The 18,712-nt window shown below is 44.8% G+C and overlaps 1 protein-coding gene across 3 annotated transcripts in view; it reads left to right on the plus strand.

Annotated features, from left to right (window-relative positions):
• Positions 1-17,202, plus strand: part of LOC143768047 (uncharacterized) — a 38,334-nt gene extending 21,132 nt beyond the window's left edge. For all 3 annotated transcript variants that reach the window (XM_077256705.1, XM_077256704.1, XM_077256703.1), the window contains one exon: positions 8,809-17,202. In XM_077256705.1, the coding sequence (XP_077112820.1) occupies positions 8,809-10,184 (1,376 nt within the window). In that variant the 3' untranslated portion in view covers positions 10,185-17,202. The remainder of the gene's footprint in view (positions 1-8,808) is intronic.
• Positions 17,203-18,712: the final 1,510 nt, after the last annotated feature.

Consider the following 18,712-nt stretch of genomic DNA (forward strand, 5'->3'; position numbering starts at 1 on the left):
CTGACCCGGGTGGCTTGTATACCTCTCCAGGTCTCCGTCTAACCATTAGACGACCAGGTGTTGTGCAAAGCTGAAAATTAGACTCATCAGAGAAGATTACTCCAGTCTTCTATGGTCCAATACTTATGGTCTTTGGCAAACTTCAGCCTGGCTCTCCTTTGCTCCTCATTGATGAAAGGCTTTTTTTCTAGCTTTACATGACTTGAGGCCTGCCTTTAGGAGCCTGTTGAAAAATTACTTTAGGGCTATTCCTAGCACTTGTTTTGCCATTCAACTTTTCCTATTGCAAAAGGATAGTGAAGACCACAGCAGTGTTTTTTTTTATACTTTCCCTCGTTAAATAAGATTTGGTTCAGGTGATCACCTAATCAGAAGCACATTAAAGGGAACCTGTCACCCCCAAAATCGCTGGTGAGGTAAGCTCACCGGCATCAGGGGCTTATCTACAGCATTCTGTAATGCTGTAGATAAGCCGCCGATGTTACCTGAAAGAGGAGAAAAAGACGTTAGATTATACTCCCCAGGGGCGGTCCCGCTGCGGTCCGGTCGGATGGGTGTCTCCGGTCCGCTCCTACGCCTCCCATCTTCGTTCCATGACATCCTCTTCGGGTCTTTACGCCGCTGCTCCGGCGCAGGCATACTTTGTCTGCCCTGTTGAGGGCAGAGCAAAGTACTGCAGTGCGCAGGCGCCGGAAAGGTCAGAGAGGCCCGGCGCCTGCGCACTGCAGTACTTTGCTCTGCCCTCAACAGGGCAGACAAAGTACGCCTGCGCCAGAGCCGCGGTGTAAATACCCGAAGAGGACGTCATGGAACGAAGATGGGAGGCGCCGGAGCGGACCGGAGACACCCATCCGACCGGACCGCAGCGGGACCGCCCCTGGGTGAGTATAATCTAACGTCTTTTTCTCCTCTTTCAGGTAACATCGGCGGCTTATCTACAGCATTACAGAATGCTGTAGATAGCCCCTGATGCCGGTGAGCTTACCTCACCAGCGATTTTGGGGGTGACAGGTTCCCTTTAAGTAGAATGAGGTGTACTTTGGTTGGATTTCAACTGACACTGGAATGGAATGGCTGTCAGACATGTAGAAATGGTGTTTTTTAGAAAACTGTGCAATGGTCTCTTAATTTTAGCAGAGCTGTACAAATTGCATTTAGGCTAGGGATGAAGAGAGAGTTGCCGGAGCATGGAGAGTGGCTGAATGCAGTCTGTAGGCAGTGTTTTAGGCTTTGCAGTCAGTTGCTCAATATATAGCTGTGGTAGGTGATTTTTTTTTTGCTAGAAAATGTTTGGTATATTGTGATCCATAGTGTATTACGTGTTTTGTGTTACATTTTGTTGATATAAGATTCCAAAAAAGTGTTGAAAATTATTTTTGTATTCACTTACTCATCCATGGAGAATTCCGTGCTCTTGGGCACTTTGCTGTGCTATATAACACTGCAAAAAAGCGTTCAAAAAATGTTCCAGATTCAATTAGTCATGAGGTAGTGACCGGAGGAATGTTGGAGCCAGAGAAAGCTTGCACAACAGCAGTAGTGGCAGGAACCAAATGCTTTCCTGGAACCACCAAGGACTAACCCAGGCTTAACCCTTTACTGGTGAGGTTCTTGTGGACTGCAAGTGGAAAAGTCAGGATCAAGGAAGTGGTGAGCAGACTGGAGGACCTAGGGTGGTCAGAAGAGGCGAGCCAGGAACAGGGCTGGAGAAATGCTATCGGGCCCATTAGCCACAAGGTATCGACAGTTGCCATCTCGGGTGAGGTCACTGTGTACAACTGGCAGTGGAGATGGGGGTCCATAGAAGAGTTTAGAAACCATCATCACATCTAATTCAACCAGTGGGCAATAGAGGAAGAACAGTTGCCTTGAAGGCTGCAACCAGTTGTCTTGTTTCTCAAAATGGAGGGGCAACATCGCTGGTATGCTGTGGGTGTGATCCCAGAAGGAAGGGAGCATGATGAACCCTTCTAGAGGAATGAACGGACCTGAGAGAAGCTCCTTGATGCCGCTTGAGACTACTCCCGAGAGATCGTACTGTCCTTGGGGTTCTCCACCTCTTATGTGGGAGCAGGCGCTGGTGCAGGTGACAGAGTTCTGTCGCCCATTTCTATACATCAGGGGTTTGCCACCGCCCATAGCCAGGTCACTTACAGCCTAGGCACCTCTGAATAGGGCTCCAGGAAACGGGTGGAGGCAGTCCCTCAAGCATCCAGGGGAAGGAGAAGAAGAAGCTCACACCTGAAGAGGATTACTGCATTACCCTCCTTACAATTTTTTCCTCGCTTTGCACATTTTGACAAGCCTTTTATTGAGTGTAGGAGTACAGCAGTACATTTTAAAAATAATTGAATGAGGCCCGCCACTTTTGCTTTTCAGGGGTCTATGGATTATCCTCCTTATGTTTTCCTTGCTCTGCACTTTCTGCAAAGCCTTTATGACTGTAGAAGTACATCAACTACACTATCAAAATATTTACTTAAAAAAATAAATTCTGGATTCAATTATTCAAATACAGTTGAAAAAGATTTTGTTACATTACGGTGGTATATAACTAATTAAATCCAGAAATATTTTTCAACGCTTTTTGTAGTCATCCATACAGTTTAACGTGCTTTGTGTAATATTACGGTGTTTTAAAATAAAAATAAACACTTGGACTGGTACAATTCCCCAAATATATTTGCACCAAAACAGGTTTTCAAATTTGGTTGTACCAAAACTGACTATTGTCATATATACTGTAGAACTAGGTTTGCATGAAATTTCCTTAGGTAGAAATGCATTTTTTTAAATAATGGCCTACTATAGGTGTACACATTTGGTCCTTCGTTGCTTAGTCCCCAGCCGCCACTATTTGTACCCCTATTTGGAGTCCACGTGTTATACCAGCATGTGTCCACTGTTCACACCTGTGACCTTATTAGCATGGTGTCACGCTCGCGCCCAGACTGGTTGGCACGGGGGTGTGGCCCCACTGGACCACAGACCAGACTACCCTGAAAGGGGCGTAACTAAGTAGCTTCCAAGTTCTTCGCTGGAGCCTCTGATGGTGAGGTCAGACTTGTGCGGCAGGAAGCTACCAGGTACCACTCCAGGGTGGTGTCTGGTTGTGGCTGCTGATCCCACTGGGAAAACAGAACATAGACAGGCAAGCGGGCACAGTTGGCACTCTGGTAGATGGGCATGGCTGGGACACAGGCAGGCGGACAGGTACAACAGAGACACTGGCAGGTGGGCACGACTGGCTCTCTGGCAGGACAGGCGGACAAGGCTGGTACACTGGAAGAACCGGTAGTGACCGGTCTGCAGGCAGGTATGTAAAACAGGTAAGAATCGGTTCAGACAGGAGGACTAATGAATAGGTTGAGAAAGACCACAAGAGCGGAAGCACAAGAGCTAGAGCCAAGCACAGAAACGCAGGAGGCGGAGCCAAGCGCAGAAACACAGGAGGCGGAGCCAAGCGCAGAAACGCAGGAGGTGGAGCCAAGAGCTGGAGGCAGAGCTAAGTGCAGAAACGCAGGATGCGGAGCTAAGAGCGGGAGAAGTAGAACCGCAAGGAGCAGAGCCAGGTAGAACCACAAGGAGCGGAGCAAGGTAGAACCACAAGAAGCGGAGCCGCAGAGCGAGAGCTGAGCGGAGCCGTAGAGCAGGGCCACAGAGTTCAGAGCTGAGAACAGAGCAAAGTCAGAGTACAGAGCAAAGCTACAGAGAGCAGAGCTTACAGCAAAGCCACAGAGTGCAGAGCTGAGAGCAGAGCAAGACAGAGTGCAGAGCAAAGCTAGATACAGAGTGCAGAGCAAAGCAAGACAAGGAGTACGCACAGCAGAGAAAGCAAACCAAGACAGGGATATAAACGGACACAGGAACAGGACTAGACTAAGACAAAGTCAGGAACAGGTCAAGGCACAGAGACATGGACACAAGCCAGGGTCCGATGCCCCTCTGGGTGGCAGACATAGGCCAGGGTACGAAGCCCCGCTGGGTGGCTACACAAGGACACATACGGAACACAGATAAAGGACTGCGAATTGCAGCCCTAAGAGACAGGAAACAGACAAGACCTGGCAGCTCAGTAGCAAATGCTAACTGAGGGAAATAGTTAGCTCAGCCATCCTCCAATGGGTGAGGATACCTTAAGTATCAGAGGCCTCAAGACTATTGGCCAGGGACAACCTTAGGGAGGTGCACAAAGTCTCAATAAGAATCCGGAGTTGCTGGAGCCTACCCCCTATGCATACAGCCAGGAAGTGTACACAGAGTAGGCGGCCATGGAGCACATAGCATGGAGCCGGCAGCAGACAGATCTCACAGCATGGCACTGGGTGAGCGAGTTGATGTAACAGGCAGGTGGGGAATGGAAGGACATGCAGTGATGCCGGCAGAGTTGTTACACATGGTTACTGTGATTGTCCACTTAACGACCAACACATGGACAATCACTTGTGCTCAGGGTGCTGCATTTCCCTGACGGCGCACTGAGTGAATATTGTGGAGGCTGGGTCCGAGTCCCACCCTGGCATGGTACATGTGCTACAGATACAGAGGATTGCTGGCCTTACTTCTATCAAGATTTCCTCCACTTCCTACTTCAGTTCCTGCAGCCCCTACTTCTCATCTATCATCATTGATTTGCTATCTCAGAGTACGTTCTCCACATCAGCCAGAAGCTGGAATCTCTGCAGCACTGCCTTAGCACCGCGGAAACAGACTCTGCTGAAGCTAATTTGACTAAAGGTACCTTCACACTAAGCGACTTTGCAGCGAGAACGACGACAATCCGTGACGTTGCAGCGTCCTGGATAGCGATCTCATTGTGTTTGACACGCAGCAGCGATCTGGATCCCGCTGTGATATCGCTGGTCGGAGCTAGAAGTCCAGAACTTTATTTCATCGCTTGATCACCCGCTGTCATCGCTGTATCGGCGTGTGTGACGCCGATACAGCGATGTGTTCACTTGTAACCAGAGTAAACATCGGGTTACTAAGTGCAGGGCTGCGCTTAGTAACCCGATGTTTACCCTGGTTACCATTGTAAAAGTATAAAAAAACCACTACATACTCCCCTTCTGATGTCTGTCACGTCCCCCGGCGTCCACAGGGTTACGCGCTGCTGCTCAGAGCTTCCTGCACTGACTGTGTCAGCGCCGGCCGTAATGCAGAGCACAGCGGTGACGTCACTGCGCTTAGTAACCCGATATGTACCCTGGTTACCCGGGTGCTGAAGGGGGACTTCGGCATCGTTGAAGACAGTTTCAACGATGCCGAAGTCGTTCCCCTGATCGTTGGTCGCTGGAGAGAGCTGTCTGTGTGACAGCTCCCCAGCGACCTAAACAGCGACGCTGCAGCAATCGGCTCATTGTTTATATCGCTGCAGCGTCGCTGAGTGTGACGGTACCTTAAGAGACAAACCGCACACCGCTGCAGAGTTATTGAAAGGAATAACAGACCAGACAGATATGTGGCTCTCTCCGCAGACCCTACAACCTGCTATGGTGGTGTGTTTTAATGGGTGTAACCTGGTGGAGATTCTGAAGTTTGGCAAGCTCACACATGTACCATGCTTGTGTAAGGTGACTGAGTGTGGTAGTTGTGGGCAAGTTGCTGCTTATGTAAACTCTGGCACCCTACAGACAAAAAGTGTCCCAGTCCCAAAATGCTGCTCTGTGTGTGTGTTGTGCAGTGGAGGCCTATGGGCCACATGTTCCCATCTTCCAGAACTTTTGCAGCAAACAATCCAGGGGACACTGAAATTGTTAAATCAGTCAAACTTTTACTTGGCAGCTTTTGGTCATTACAATCAGGCATATAGGATAGGGCCCAACGGGTTAAGGTTTTGACCACAGGTATCGGACTTGACTTTAGCCCTAGTTCTCGGATTGGGCAGAGCATCTCTCTTGCTAACTCTGCTAGCACTAGCAATTCCATCACAAGCAATGCACCTGAATTCCATCACCTCCTGCCTTTGAGAGTTTAAGGAGCACTGCGTTGAGTAACATGCTCACGCTGTCCCCACACTTTCTCTAATTGAACTTGACACTTAATTTGGCACTAACCCTCAGTTGCTGAAAACCTACACAGAGTTCCTAGAGCTTCTGGTCAAGGTACGTGGCATGGGCGCTCATTTTCACAAGTCAGCTACAGCTACTGCCGCTCTGTCAGTGTTCCAGCATCACATGCAAGTGCCAGCTCATCGACTGGTGTGCAACATGACCACACTGCACATGCTGGCAAGGCTTTATGAGCGGCAGAGATCAGCTGTGAAATACCTGCTCCAACATGCTTGTTGGTATTCTGGTAAAACTCCGCATATAACAACTGAAGAGTGGGCATGGATGTCAGACATGTTAGTAGTTCTCCAAGACTCTGAGAACTCCCCAAAGATGGTGAGCAGTTATGGTGCCATTATCAGCACAATGATCCCACTTCTGTACCTTCAACAGTAGCTGCTGACAAACCTGAAGCTTTGCATGCAAACCAGGTGGAGATGGAGGAAGACATGAGACAGGGAGATACTGCCCAGCCTCGTTAAATCTGCTCAGTACCAACTGGCTAACAATGATTATGCAGAGGAGAAGGAACAGGAACACAGCAGAGGCTAGTGCACACACAAGTTTCCTGCATGGATGGGTTGAGGAGGGGAATGAGTAGGAAGAGATTGGAGGAGATGGGGAGTAGCCATCATGGTGGAGACAGGTAAGTGTTGGTTGTAGGGAACTTGGCACATATGGCAGACTTATGTACCGCTGCCTTTCCTGTGACCCTCATGTTATATTCATTTTGGCCAGAAAAGAGTACTGGTTGTACACCCTGCTAGACCCACGCTACAAGGAGAACTTAGCATCTCTCCCTTCTGAGGTGGACAGGTCTATTAAAATGGTGCTTTACCAGAAGGCCAGAAGTAAAAAATGTTGACAAAATTCTCATCAGACAACGTTAGCAGCAGGGGGCAGCTTGCCCAACCAAAGAGGAAAGGCGAGGGAGACACACAACAGGTACAGCAGATGCGGGGGTACACTGTCAAAGGCCTGGTCTAATTTCATGATGCCCTGCCAGCTTCCAGGCCCTGATGTCTGAGTATTTTTGACAAGGATGAAAAAGTTTTTAAATATGGTCAAGCAATACCTGGCTGACAAAACCAGCATACTCCATAATTCCTATGTGACCTTCAGATGTCCAATTTTTTTTTAAAAAAAAATCAATTTCGGTTTACTTTAAATTCTAATTTTTTAATAAACACTTTTAAAATTTTGCCTTATATACAAGTTATTATGCAGTAAATTGTTTATCAATTTTTTTCCCTGTAAACTATAATTTCTCTATTCTCGAATGACATGTTTGAGTCCCTGCGGCCCCATGTTTTGCGACTATTAGACAGCCGAAAAACATGTGAGGAATGCCAAGCCACATACTGTAATTACTCCAGAGAAGTTTTAGTTACTTATAGTTTGCTGATGAAGACATTGGAGTTTGATCATTTCAGTAGATATTATTGTCTGTACTCAGTTTTTGACTACAGTAGTTATTTCCCAAAATGTAACCACTTCCAGCAGCCAGTTTTATCTTCCTAATCGGGTCCCATATTTCCAATTTGACATGTGTCATTTTATGTGGTGATAACTTTGGAATTCATCAAAAAGTATAGTATGAAACAAATGGACCTTGCAAATTATTTTCCCACTCGTCTTGAATCCAACAAAACCTATGTACGGTTGTATTCCACTGTCTGGGCACTTGGCGGAGTTAAAAAGAGAAGGAGCGCTATTTGAATTTAAATCCTGCTGGAATAGTTTGGAGACAAAATATATTGGGGGTGCTGTTCATGGTCACCTGGCAGCTCAAAACATGGCTACTACAAACAGGATTGGCGCTATCTACTCCGTTTTCCATATCCCAGAGATTTTCTTGCTCATCCTAATCCAGGAATTGCCTTGCTCATCATCCTTTAAAGGATATACATGGATTTGGACTTACACAGAGACTCCTAGGCTTGGGCCATGTTGTTGCATGCTGTTCTGTTGCAGGAGATGGGAAGAGGAATGTTCAGGTTGCCGGGTCAGAACCAGGAAGGCAGAGGAAATACCTAATCAGAAGATGCAAGAGTAGTCAGTAAACAGGTCAGGGTCACAACAGGTAATTAATACAGAAGCCAGGAGCTGAGCATAGAGGACTGAACCAGAGGAGAATAAGTTTGTATCTGGCACCTTCCAGCAGAGCTGTTATTGCTGGATTGGTTTATTGAAGCCTTGTTGCTTTTCAAAAGATTTTGAGCCATTAATAATGTGGAAACCTGTTTTTCCACTGCCCGATGATGGACCTGAGTGGGGACTTTTCGGCCGGAGACACACTGGTGCGAGATACGGCCGAGTCTCGCTTTTTAAAAGCAAGCTGTGGCACCGGCACTCCGGAGCGGAGCGTGCGGCTCCATGTATTGCTATACAGCTGCACACTCCGCTCCGGAGTGCAGGCGCCACAGCTTGCTTTTAACCAGCGAGACTCGGCCGTATCTCGCACCAGTGTGTCTCCGGCCTTCAGATGACTAGAGATTTTATTGGTATTATTTTTTGCCTGCAATACAGTTTGGTGGCTTTTTATTCTATATTTGAGAAGCAGAGTGAACAAACAGTTGAGCACCATGATCTACTCGTGCATCTTATGAGGTTTTCTGTTAGCCTGTGAGCTGTCATTGTCTTGGTAAATCAATATTTGACATAACTTGCTATTTTACAGACAGTTTAAGTAGAAATGTTCAAAAATATAAGTCAAGGATATTTTATTCAAAATTTTTTTTGATTTTATTCTTGGCAGATGCCTGTACCAGGAGACCAGAGGAACAGCTGACATCTTCAATTTTTAAATCAGATGATCTAAAGATTCCACAGGATACAATTAAAGTAAATGCCATTACTCCAGATACACCAACATCCCTTCACAGCGATGATCTCTCATTTGATCCTTTCAAACAGGTCCTGTCTTCTGATTCATTACAGACTACTAAGGAAAATCAAAGTCACAAAATAAGCATTCAAAAACTAACTGGTCATAAAGCAAAAAATTCATTTTCAGGTGTAGAATACGGAAAGAGTTTTCCTTTCGAAAAATCTATTGTTAAACATCAAAACATTCACACAGTAGAGAATAACTATTCTTGTTCCGAGTGTGGGAAATGTTTTATCAAGAAATCACATCTGGTTTCTCACCAGCGAACTCACACAGGGGAGAAGCCATTTTCATGTTCAGTATGTGGGAAATGTTTTAACCGTAAATCGATTCTTGATAGACACCAAAAAATTCACACAGGGGAGAAGCCATTTTCATGTTCAGTATGTGGGAAATGTTTTAACCGTAAATCGATTCTTGATACACACCAAAAAATTCACACAGGGAAGAAGCCATTTTCATGTTTAGAATGTGGGAAGTGTTTTACAGTGAAATCAGATCTTCGCAGACATCAGAGAATTCACACAGGGGAGAAGCCATTTTCATGTTCAGAATGTGGGAAATGTTTTACAGAGAAATCAGATCTTCGCAAACATCATAGAATTCACACAGGGGAGAAGCCATTTTCATGTTCAGAATGTGGGAAATGTTTTACAGAGAAATCAAGTCTTCTCAAACATCAGAGAATTCACACAGGGGAGAAGCCATTTTCATGTTCAGAATGTGGGAATTGTTTTACAAATATATCACATCTCATCGCACATCAGCGAACTCACACAGGGGAGAAGCCATTTTCATGTTTAGAATGTGGAAAATGTTTTATGGTGAAATCAGATCTTCTCAAACATCATAGAATTCACACAGGGGAGAAGCCATTTACATGTTCAGAATGTGGGAATTGTTTTACATATAAATCACATCTTATCATACATCAGCGAACGCACACAGGGGAGAAGCCATTTTCATGTTCAGAATGTGGAAAATGTTTTATGGCAAAATCAGATCTTCTCAAACATCAGAGAATTCACACAGGTGAGAAGCCTTTTTCATGTTCAGAATGTGGAAAATGTTTTCCAGATAAATCGCGTCTTCTCAAACATCAGAAAACTCACATAGGGAAGAAGTCTTTTTCATGTTCAGAATGTGGGAAATGTTTTGTAAAGAAATCATTTCTTCTTGGTCACCAAAGCACCCACACAGGGGAGAAGACTTTTTCTGTTCAGAATGTGGGAAATATTTTGTGAAGAAAACATATCTCCTTAGTCACAATAACAGTCTCATAAGGGAGAATCCTTTTTTATATTCTTAGAGTATGTTTCCGCGGTCAGGAATGGCTCAGGATTTGACGCAGGTAAAATATGCACCTGAGGTCACTGGAAAGAAATCCCTTGTCCACTATGCGTGCACAGAAGCCCACGGCTCACCCGCAGAAACGGACATGCAGCACGTCTTTCCAGACTGCAGCATGTCAATTTATGTAGTGGAGACACTCCGTCTCCACTGATTAAATTACCCATTCACTATCATTAGATGCAGTAAAACCACAACATCTTCTAGGCACATGCGTGATAAGTGCGGGAATGCAGTTTACTACGCATGTGTACTAATTTACATAATGGTGAATCTTATGACACATCCAGAAGTACATGACACAGAAAGGTCCTTTGCTTTCTAATAAATAAATAATTTTATTTTTTTTTTAAATGGCCCGGGGTCCCCACATATTTAACCAGCCAGAGTAAGCAGACTACTGGAACTGGTATTTCAGGTTGGTAAGGATCCAATATCCATGAGCCTTACCACCCTGATATTACCAGGCCGCAGCAGTCTGCTTACCTTGGATGGTTAGCACAAATTGTGGGATCCCCTAAAAAAAAAAACGGCGTGCGGTCCCCCTATTTTTGTTAACCAGCCAAGGAAGAAGCAGACAGCTGTGGCCTGGTATTCTCAGGCTGGCGAGACCCATGGATTTTGGCCCAAAGATGTGCTAGTTTTGGCACTTTATCCGGCTCTTCCCACTTGTTGTGTAGCGGTAGCAAGTGAGGTAATATTTGTGGGGTTTATGTCACCTTTGTATTGTCAGGTGACATCAAGCCCATGGATTAGTAGTGGAGAAGCATCTATAAGACACTTATCCATTACTAATCCTATAGTTACATGGTAAATAAAGACACAGCCAGAATAAAATCCTTTATTAATCTTAATTAACCATACTTACTGCATCACCTAATCCCTGAATACTTCGATGATCTGCAACAAAAATAAAATACTGTATATACTCGAATATAAGCTGAGATTTTCAGCCCATTTTTTTTTTAGGCTGAAAGTGCCCCTCTCGGCTTATACTCGAGTCATTGTCCCTGGGGGGTCGGCTGGGGAGGGGGGGGCGGCTGCTGTGACATACTCACTTGCTCCTGGTGCGATCCCTGCATTTCCGGTCTCCGGGCGCTCACAGCTTCTTCCAGCGTTGAGCGGTCACATGGTACCGCTCATTACAGTAATGAATGTGGATCCGACTCCACTCCCATAGCGGTGGATCCGCATATTTATTACTATAATGAGCGGTAACGGTGACCGCTCAATGCTGGAAGAAGCTGTCAGCGACCGGAGATGCAGGGACCGCACCAGGAGCAGGTGAGTATAATGGGGAGGGGGAGCACTGCGCGATATTCACCTCTTTCTCGTTCCACCGCCCGTCTCTGTCTTCTGCGTCCTCTGCAGTGACGCAGAGGACGCGGAAGACACAGTGGTGCCGGAATGAGGACCGGTGAGTATTGCAAGTGCTGGGGGCCTGAACGACGAGAGGTGAGTGTCATTTTTTATTTATTTTTTTTAATCGCAGCAACAGCATATGGGGCAAATATCTTTATGGAGCCTCTTATGGAGCCATATTCAACGTTTGTGCAGCACTATATGGGGCAAATATCTCTATGGAGCATCTTATGGGGCCATAATCAGCATTTATGCAGCGTTATATGGGGCAAATGTCTATATGGAGCATGTTATGGGGCCATAATCAAATTTATGCAGCATTATATGGGGGCAAATGTCTCTGGAGCATCTTACTGGGCCATATTCAACGTTTGTGCAGCACTATATGTGGCAAATATCTCTATGGAGCATCTTATGGGGCCATAATCAACATTTGTGCAGCATTATATGGGGCAAATGTCTTTATGGAGCATCTCATGGGGCCCATTATGAACTGTATGGAGCATTATATGGGGCTCCTGATTCAATATGGATATTCAAAAACACTTAACCTACTGATGTCTCAATTAATTTTACTTTTATTGGTATCTATTTGTATTTTTGAAATTTACCGGTAGCTGCTGCATTTTCCACCCTAGGCTTATACTCAAGTCATTAAGGGGGGTCGGCTTATACTCAGATCGGCTTATACTCAAGTATATATGGTAATAAACTAACACAAATACTTCCTGTCCGCCGTAGTCCATTACCGAGTGTCTCACGATGAGTCCAGCTCTGCTACATCTGGATGCCTTTGGCTGAATGGTGACATTATGCCACCATCCAGCCTGACATCCAGACACAGCGGAGCTTGTAGATGACCACCGGAGATAACTCAGGCTACGGCGGTAACCTGCCAGGCATTTCTCGCGGTCAGCTGAGCTCATCGCGAGAACTGCAGTGGATGCGATCTTCCAGCTGAAGCAAGGTAAGACATTATTTATATTAGTACACATGCTTAGTAAGCTGCGTTTCTGCACTTACTACGCATGTGACTATAAAGATAATGCAGTTTTACCGCATGTAATGATAGTCTATGGGAAATTTATGCTGCGGAGACTGAGCGCAACATAAATGGACATGCTGCGGTTTGGAAAGACCCTCCGCATGTTCGCTTACTCAGGGCTGCCGCAGGCGTCTCTGAATGCATAGTGGAGATGGGATTTTTTGAAATCTCATGCACTATGCTGAAACATCTGGACGCTGCGGACGAACGCATCATCAAATCCGCAGCGTTTACTGACCTTGAAAACATACCCCCAATGTTGTACATATTTTGCTTGAAAATCAACTCTTAATAAACATCAGAGCAGCCACACAAGGGAGAAGCTTTTTTTTATGTTCAGATGTTGTAAGTGATTTAACCGACAACAACCCCTTGTCATTCCTCATGTTTGGCCTCATTAAAATAAAAACACTCATCTCTTCTGTGCCGGCGCCGTTCCAGCGGTGTCAGGACCCACATTCCCGAGGCTCACTGAGGTTTTACATCACACGACCTGCTCCCAATCAGTGCCGGCTGTACTGTCCCCGCCTTTGGATGTATTGAATATCAACTGGCAGCCAGGACGGCGGCTGCTCTCTGAGTTCCTCGTGATGTTTGATTTTTCGGAAGGTGGGGATGGTGACGCCAGTGCTGATTGGGGGCAGGTTTTACATGATGTAACAACCTCACATGAATCCCGGGAATGCAAGTGCTGACACTGCTGGAAAATGCCACACAGAGAGAACCCATTATCATACCTAGAGTGTGAAAAATTAATTACTGGAAAATCATATTATATGTTACTGACAAATTGTAGAAAAAGATATAACAGACAGTCGTATAATTAAATGAAAAAGGGAAATTACTTTACAACTTACCATAGTTTTTTGACTATAAGACACTGTTATAGAAAACATTAAAATCCATACAGCAACACCTGCCTATAAGCCCCAAATCAGTAGTGGTCAGATTTCTGACTCCAGCCATGTCATGTTTACTATCTATATGGAAAGGTAAAATCGCGATAAAAAACATAGCGGCGATCTTCAACTTCTGTGGTCTCCAGGAGTGAAGCTATTGTTAATATTGGTAATTTTATAAAATCCTGAAGGGCTGAGAACATCCCACCACCCGGCCCACGTGAGGTCATCAAGGAGGGGTGTCTGGGTGTAACTTAGGTGCTGATAAAAGGTCAAGGCTAATTATGATCTGGTTCATGCAGAAAGATACAGATCAGTGTATGTACGATCCCATTCACTGGACGTTCCCAATCGCAGTGCTCTCCTTCGCTAAGCCAAATCATCTCTGTGATCACCATAGTAAGTTTCCTGCTTTAATCTTGTTTATTTCATGTTCTGCATATGATGTATTGTTTGTCCCCTTTGTAAAATCTTTTGTATAAATGAGATACATTTTTCTTGAATTTTTCTACATACAACAAAAGACAACACCCATCCAAACCCCTCCCCCCTCCTTGTTCCGGACCACATAGCAATTAGCAAGTATCTTATTATGTTAATTAACGTATCTAAGCTGAATACAGCAATCTGTACACTCAAGAAAGGCCGTACTGGGCCCCTGGCCCTTAGGGGAGGCCGCCATGACAGGGAAACGTGCGACAATAGGGATCTTATTAGGACTGCTGGGGAGTACAGGGTTAAAAGAGGTGAGGGGAGTGACGGAGTTTTTTGAATTTGAAGGGAGAAGGAGGGGTCGGGGGCAGGGGGGGGAGACTTTATAAAAGGGGGTGGCCATGTCAGTGGGGCAACCATTTTGGGTACTCACCGGCCATAGACTGAAGCTCCCACCCACCCTCCCTTTATTGTTCATTTTTAGTTTGTAGAATCGGGTGTTATTAATTATGGGTTAGGGCTAGGTTTTTAGCTTTATGAAGGTATTTACTTATGGCTAAGTATGGTAGATTATCTGTCGCGGCAGCGTGGCAGGGGGTGGTGATCCTCGAAGTTGGTGGTAGTGGAAAATGGCGGATTGATGGGGGGGGATCTCAATAGGTCCTGGACTCCCCAGGGTGATTTTAAAATGGTCAAAGGGGTACAGATAATCCCATGGAAGGGATTATTAGGGGAACCACAAACAGATGTGCGGGTTTTGGCCTGGCGGGTGGAGTTTGCCTCCGAGCTGGTGCATAGCGGCTGGGGGTAAGGCGGATATAAGGCCAAAATAGGTGGGACGTTTGGCTGGAAAATGTTCAATATATGTTTCGGGCTTCGAGGGTCATCCACTTCCGGGTTTATTGTTCCATTATTGTTGTATGTTTAAATGTTAAAAAAACGGCTGCTGTGGCCAATTAATACAACCTATTTGTCGTGTGTTTTTAATAGGGTTATTCTCTTACTACAGATGAAGGGGGAGGCGGCTGTTATCTCGGGGGTGACATGAGGTGAGGTAAGGGGTTTTATACTAGAGCTCACAGGAGTCACGGATGCCCGTTGTCATGTGAATATAAACATTATGAAAGATAAGTCCCAAGTTTCCAAGTTCTTTAGATTTCACCTGAAACGGGAAGGACATTATGGAAACAGATTTTATATGATTCACTCCAAGGACCTTAATCAGACATATCTCTCTCGATACAAGTAATAATATTACCCAGCACCCCCATGTAAGGAGATAATATCCATGCCTTGGTGAATTTTTCCAGTCCTCCCATATTTTACAGTATTTATGCAGGTCTCTCCTCTTTTTATATACTCCTTCCAGACGTAGCAGTTGAGTCATTTTTTCCATAAATTCCCTAAATGTAGGTGGCGCCCTGTCCAACTAGTGTGCGGCTATAGTTTTCCTGCCTTGATAGAACGTTTTTTAAGTGCTAACTTTGCATCTTCAGCAAGGCCGTCAACAAAAACCAAGACACAAACCAGAGGATGTGTAGGAATCACAACCCTAAATACCGAGTATGTCGTCTGTGAGTAAATCGGCAGGGCCTGAACCGCATCTTGGACACAAGTCATCCTCTCTTACCCCAATTTTCTGCAGGTATTTGGGAGTCCTGTATACCTGATGCAGCAGGTACATCTGTGACAGCCTTTGTGCCTCACTAGTGGACAGCTGGGGAATCGAGGTTAATATGTCATCCCACTGCTCATTGTCAATTACCCCTTAACGACTGCCGATATGCCATTTCACGGCGGCAATTAGGGATACTTAGACCACAGCGCCGCTTTTTAACGGCATCTAGGAAAAAGTATATAGCGCCCCCCACAGTCGGAATTTCTCCAGGGTCTTGGTTGCCTCGAGTAGCCGAGACCCCAGAGAATATGATTCGGGTCGGTTTTTACAGACCCCGGGGTTGTGATCGCCATTATTTACCATATTATGGCAACTGCAAAAAAAAAAAGTCAGATTTGCCATTTAATTTCTCTCTCCTCTGATGTGATCACACATCAGAGGAGAGAGAAATAGGGTCCCCGATTCCCCCCCCCGGTACCTCCCGGTGTCCCTGGGTCCTCCTGCTTTTCCCCCACGGCCGCCAGTGTCTTTTTCCGGTAAGACAATGGCAGGCGCATGCACAGTGCGCACACCGAGATGTGCCGGCCGGCACACGACAACAAAAGCAGGTTTTTCCTATCGGTTCATTTTCATCACTGATAGGGTCTATCACAGTAATCAAATGAAATAAATAGTAAATAAAAAAACCCTTTGTCACCCCCTTAGTTAGGGAACAATAATGAAATAAAAAATGTGTATATTTATTTCCATTAGGGTTTGAATTGCGCTAAAGTGAGTTGGGCTAAGGTTAGGGTTGGTGCTAAAGTTATGGTTTAGATTAGGTTTACGGTTGGGTTAGGGGTGTGTCAGGGTGAGGTTTGTGGTTATGGTTAGCGGTGTGTTGAGGTTAAGGGTGTGGTTAGGGTTGGAATTAGGTATAGGGGTGTGTTGGGGTTAGGGTTGGAGTTAGAATTGGGGGTTTCCACTGTTTAGGCACATCAGGGGCTCTACAAACATGACATGGCATCTGATCTCAATTCCAGCCAATTCTGCAGTGAAAAAGTCAAACAATGCTCCTTCCCTTCTGAGCTCTGCCATGCACCCAAAGAGTGGAATATGGGGTATCGGTGTACTCAGAACAAATTGGACAACAACTTTTGGGGTCCAATTTCTCCTGTCACCCTTGGGAAAATACAAAATTGGGGGCTAAAAAATCATTTTTTTTCACGGCTCTGCGTTATAAGCTTACTTGGGATTCAAAGTTCTCAAAAAACATTTAGATAAATTCCTTGGGGGTCTAGCTTTCAAAATGGGGTCACTTGTGGGGGTTTCTACTGTTTAGGCACATCAGAGGCTCTGGAAACGCAACATGGCGTCCGATCTCAATTCCAGCCAATTCTGCATTGAAAAAGTCAAGCGATGCTCCTTCCCTTCCGATCTCTGCCGTGCGCCCAAATAGTGGTTTACCCCCACATATGGAGTATCGGCGTATTCCGATGAAATTGCACAACAAATTTTGTGGTTAATTTTTTCTTTTTACATTTGTGAAAATAAAAAAACTGGTTTTGAAATAAAATGTTTGTCAAAAAAAGTGAAATGTTCATTTTTTTCCTTCCACATTGCTTCAGTTCCTGTGAAGCACGTAAAGGGTTAATTAACTTCTTGAATGTGGTTTTGAGCACCTTAAGGGGTGCAATTTTTAGAACGGAGTAATTTTTGGGTATTTTCTGTCATATAGACTCCTCAAAGTCACTTTAAATGTGAGCTGGTCCCTAAAAAATGGTTTTGCTAATTTTGTTGTAAAAATAAGAAATCACTGGTCAACTTTTAACCCTTATAACTTCTTAACAAAAAAAATATATATGTTTCCAAAATTGTGCTGATGTAAAGTAGACATGTTGGAAATGTTATTTATTAACTATTTTGTGTGACATATCTCTCTGATTTAACTCCTGAATGACCCCAGCTTTTTTCGTTTTTGCTTTTTTCGCTCCCCTTCTTCCCAGAGCCATAACTTTTATTCTTCCGTCAGTATGGCCGTGTGAGGGCTTATTTTTTTGCAGGACAAGTTGTACTTTTGAACGACACAATTGGTTTTAGCATGTCATGTACTGGAAAATGGGGAAAAAAATTGAAGTGCGGTGAAATTGCAAAAAGAAGTGCAATCCCACACTTGTCCGATTAGGTTAATCCTTTTTTTTCATGGTAGATCAGGCGATTCTGAACGCGGCAATAATACCAAATTTAATACCAAATATGTGTATGTTTGATTTTTTTATGTTTTATTTTGAATGGGGCGAAAGGGGGGAGATTTGAACTTTTAAATATTGGGTTTTTTTCTTCATATTTTTAATAACTTTTTTTTATACTTTTGCCTGCTTCAGTAGCCTGCATGGGAGGCTAGAAGCTGGCATAGCCTGATCTGCTCTGCTAGATAGGAGCGATGCTTAGATCGCTCCTATTTAGCTGTATCACAGCAATCTGGCATCAACAACCATAGAGGTCTTAAGGAGACCTGATTCTCATGCTGACGCATCTCTGACCCCCGATCACGTGATGGGGCACAGCGATGCACGCATTTCTATCCCGATGGCTGGATGCGCTAGTTAAGTGCCACTGTCAGTTTGACAGCGACATTTAACTAGTTAATAGGCGCATGCGGATCACGATTCCGCCCGCTCCTACTGTGGGCACATGTCAGCTGTTCAAAACAGCTGACATGTCCCAGCTTTGATGTGGGCTCACCACCGGAGCCCGCATCAAAGCGGGGGTTCTGTCCTTGGATGTACTATTCCGTCTGATGACAGAAAGGGGTTAAGGGCATAAAAAATAACAGTTTGAAAATTGTGAAATTTAAAAAATTTTCACCATATTTCCGTTTTTTTCATGAATAAATGCAAGTCATATCGAAGAAATTTTACCACTAACATGAAGTACAATATGTCATGACAAAACAGTCTCAGAATCATCAGGGTCAGTTAGTGTTCCGTAGTTAGGCCTCTTTCACACTTCCGTTTTTACAATCTGCATAGGATCCGTCAAAATGTTGAAAAGACGGATCCTGTGCTGATTGTAAAAAACGGATGC

Source organism: Ranitomeya variabilis, chromosome 4 (assembly GCF_051348905.1).
Source record: "Ranitomeya variabilis isolate aRanVar5 chromosome 4, aRanVar5.hap1, whole genome shotgun sequence".
Taxonomy (NCBI): domain Eukaryota; kingdom Metazoa; phylum Chordata; class Amphibia; order Anura; family Dendrobatidae; genus Ranitomeya; species Ranitomeya variabilis.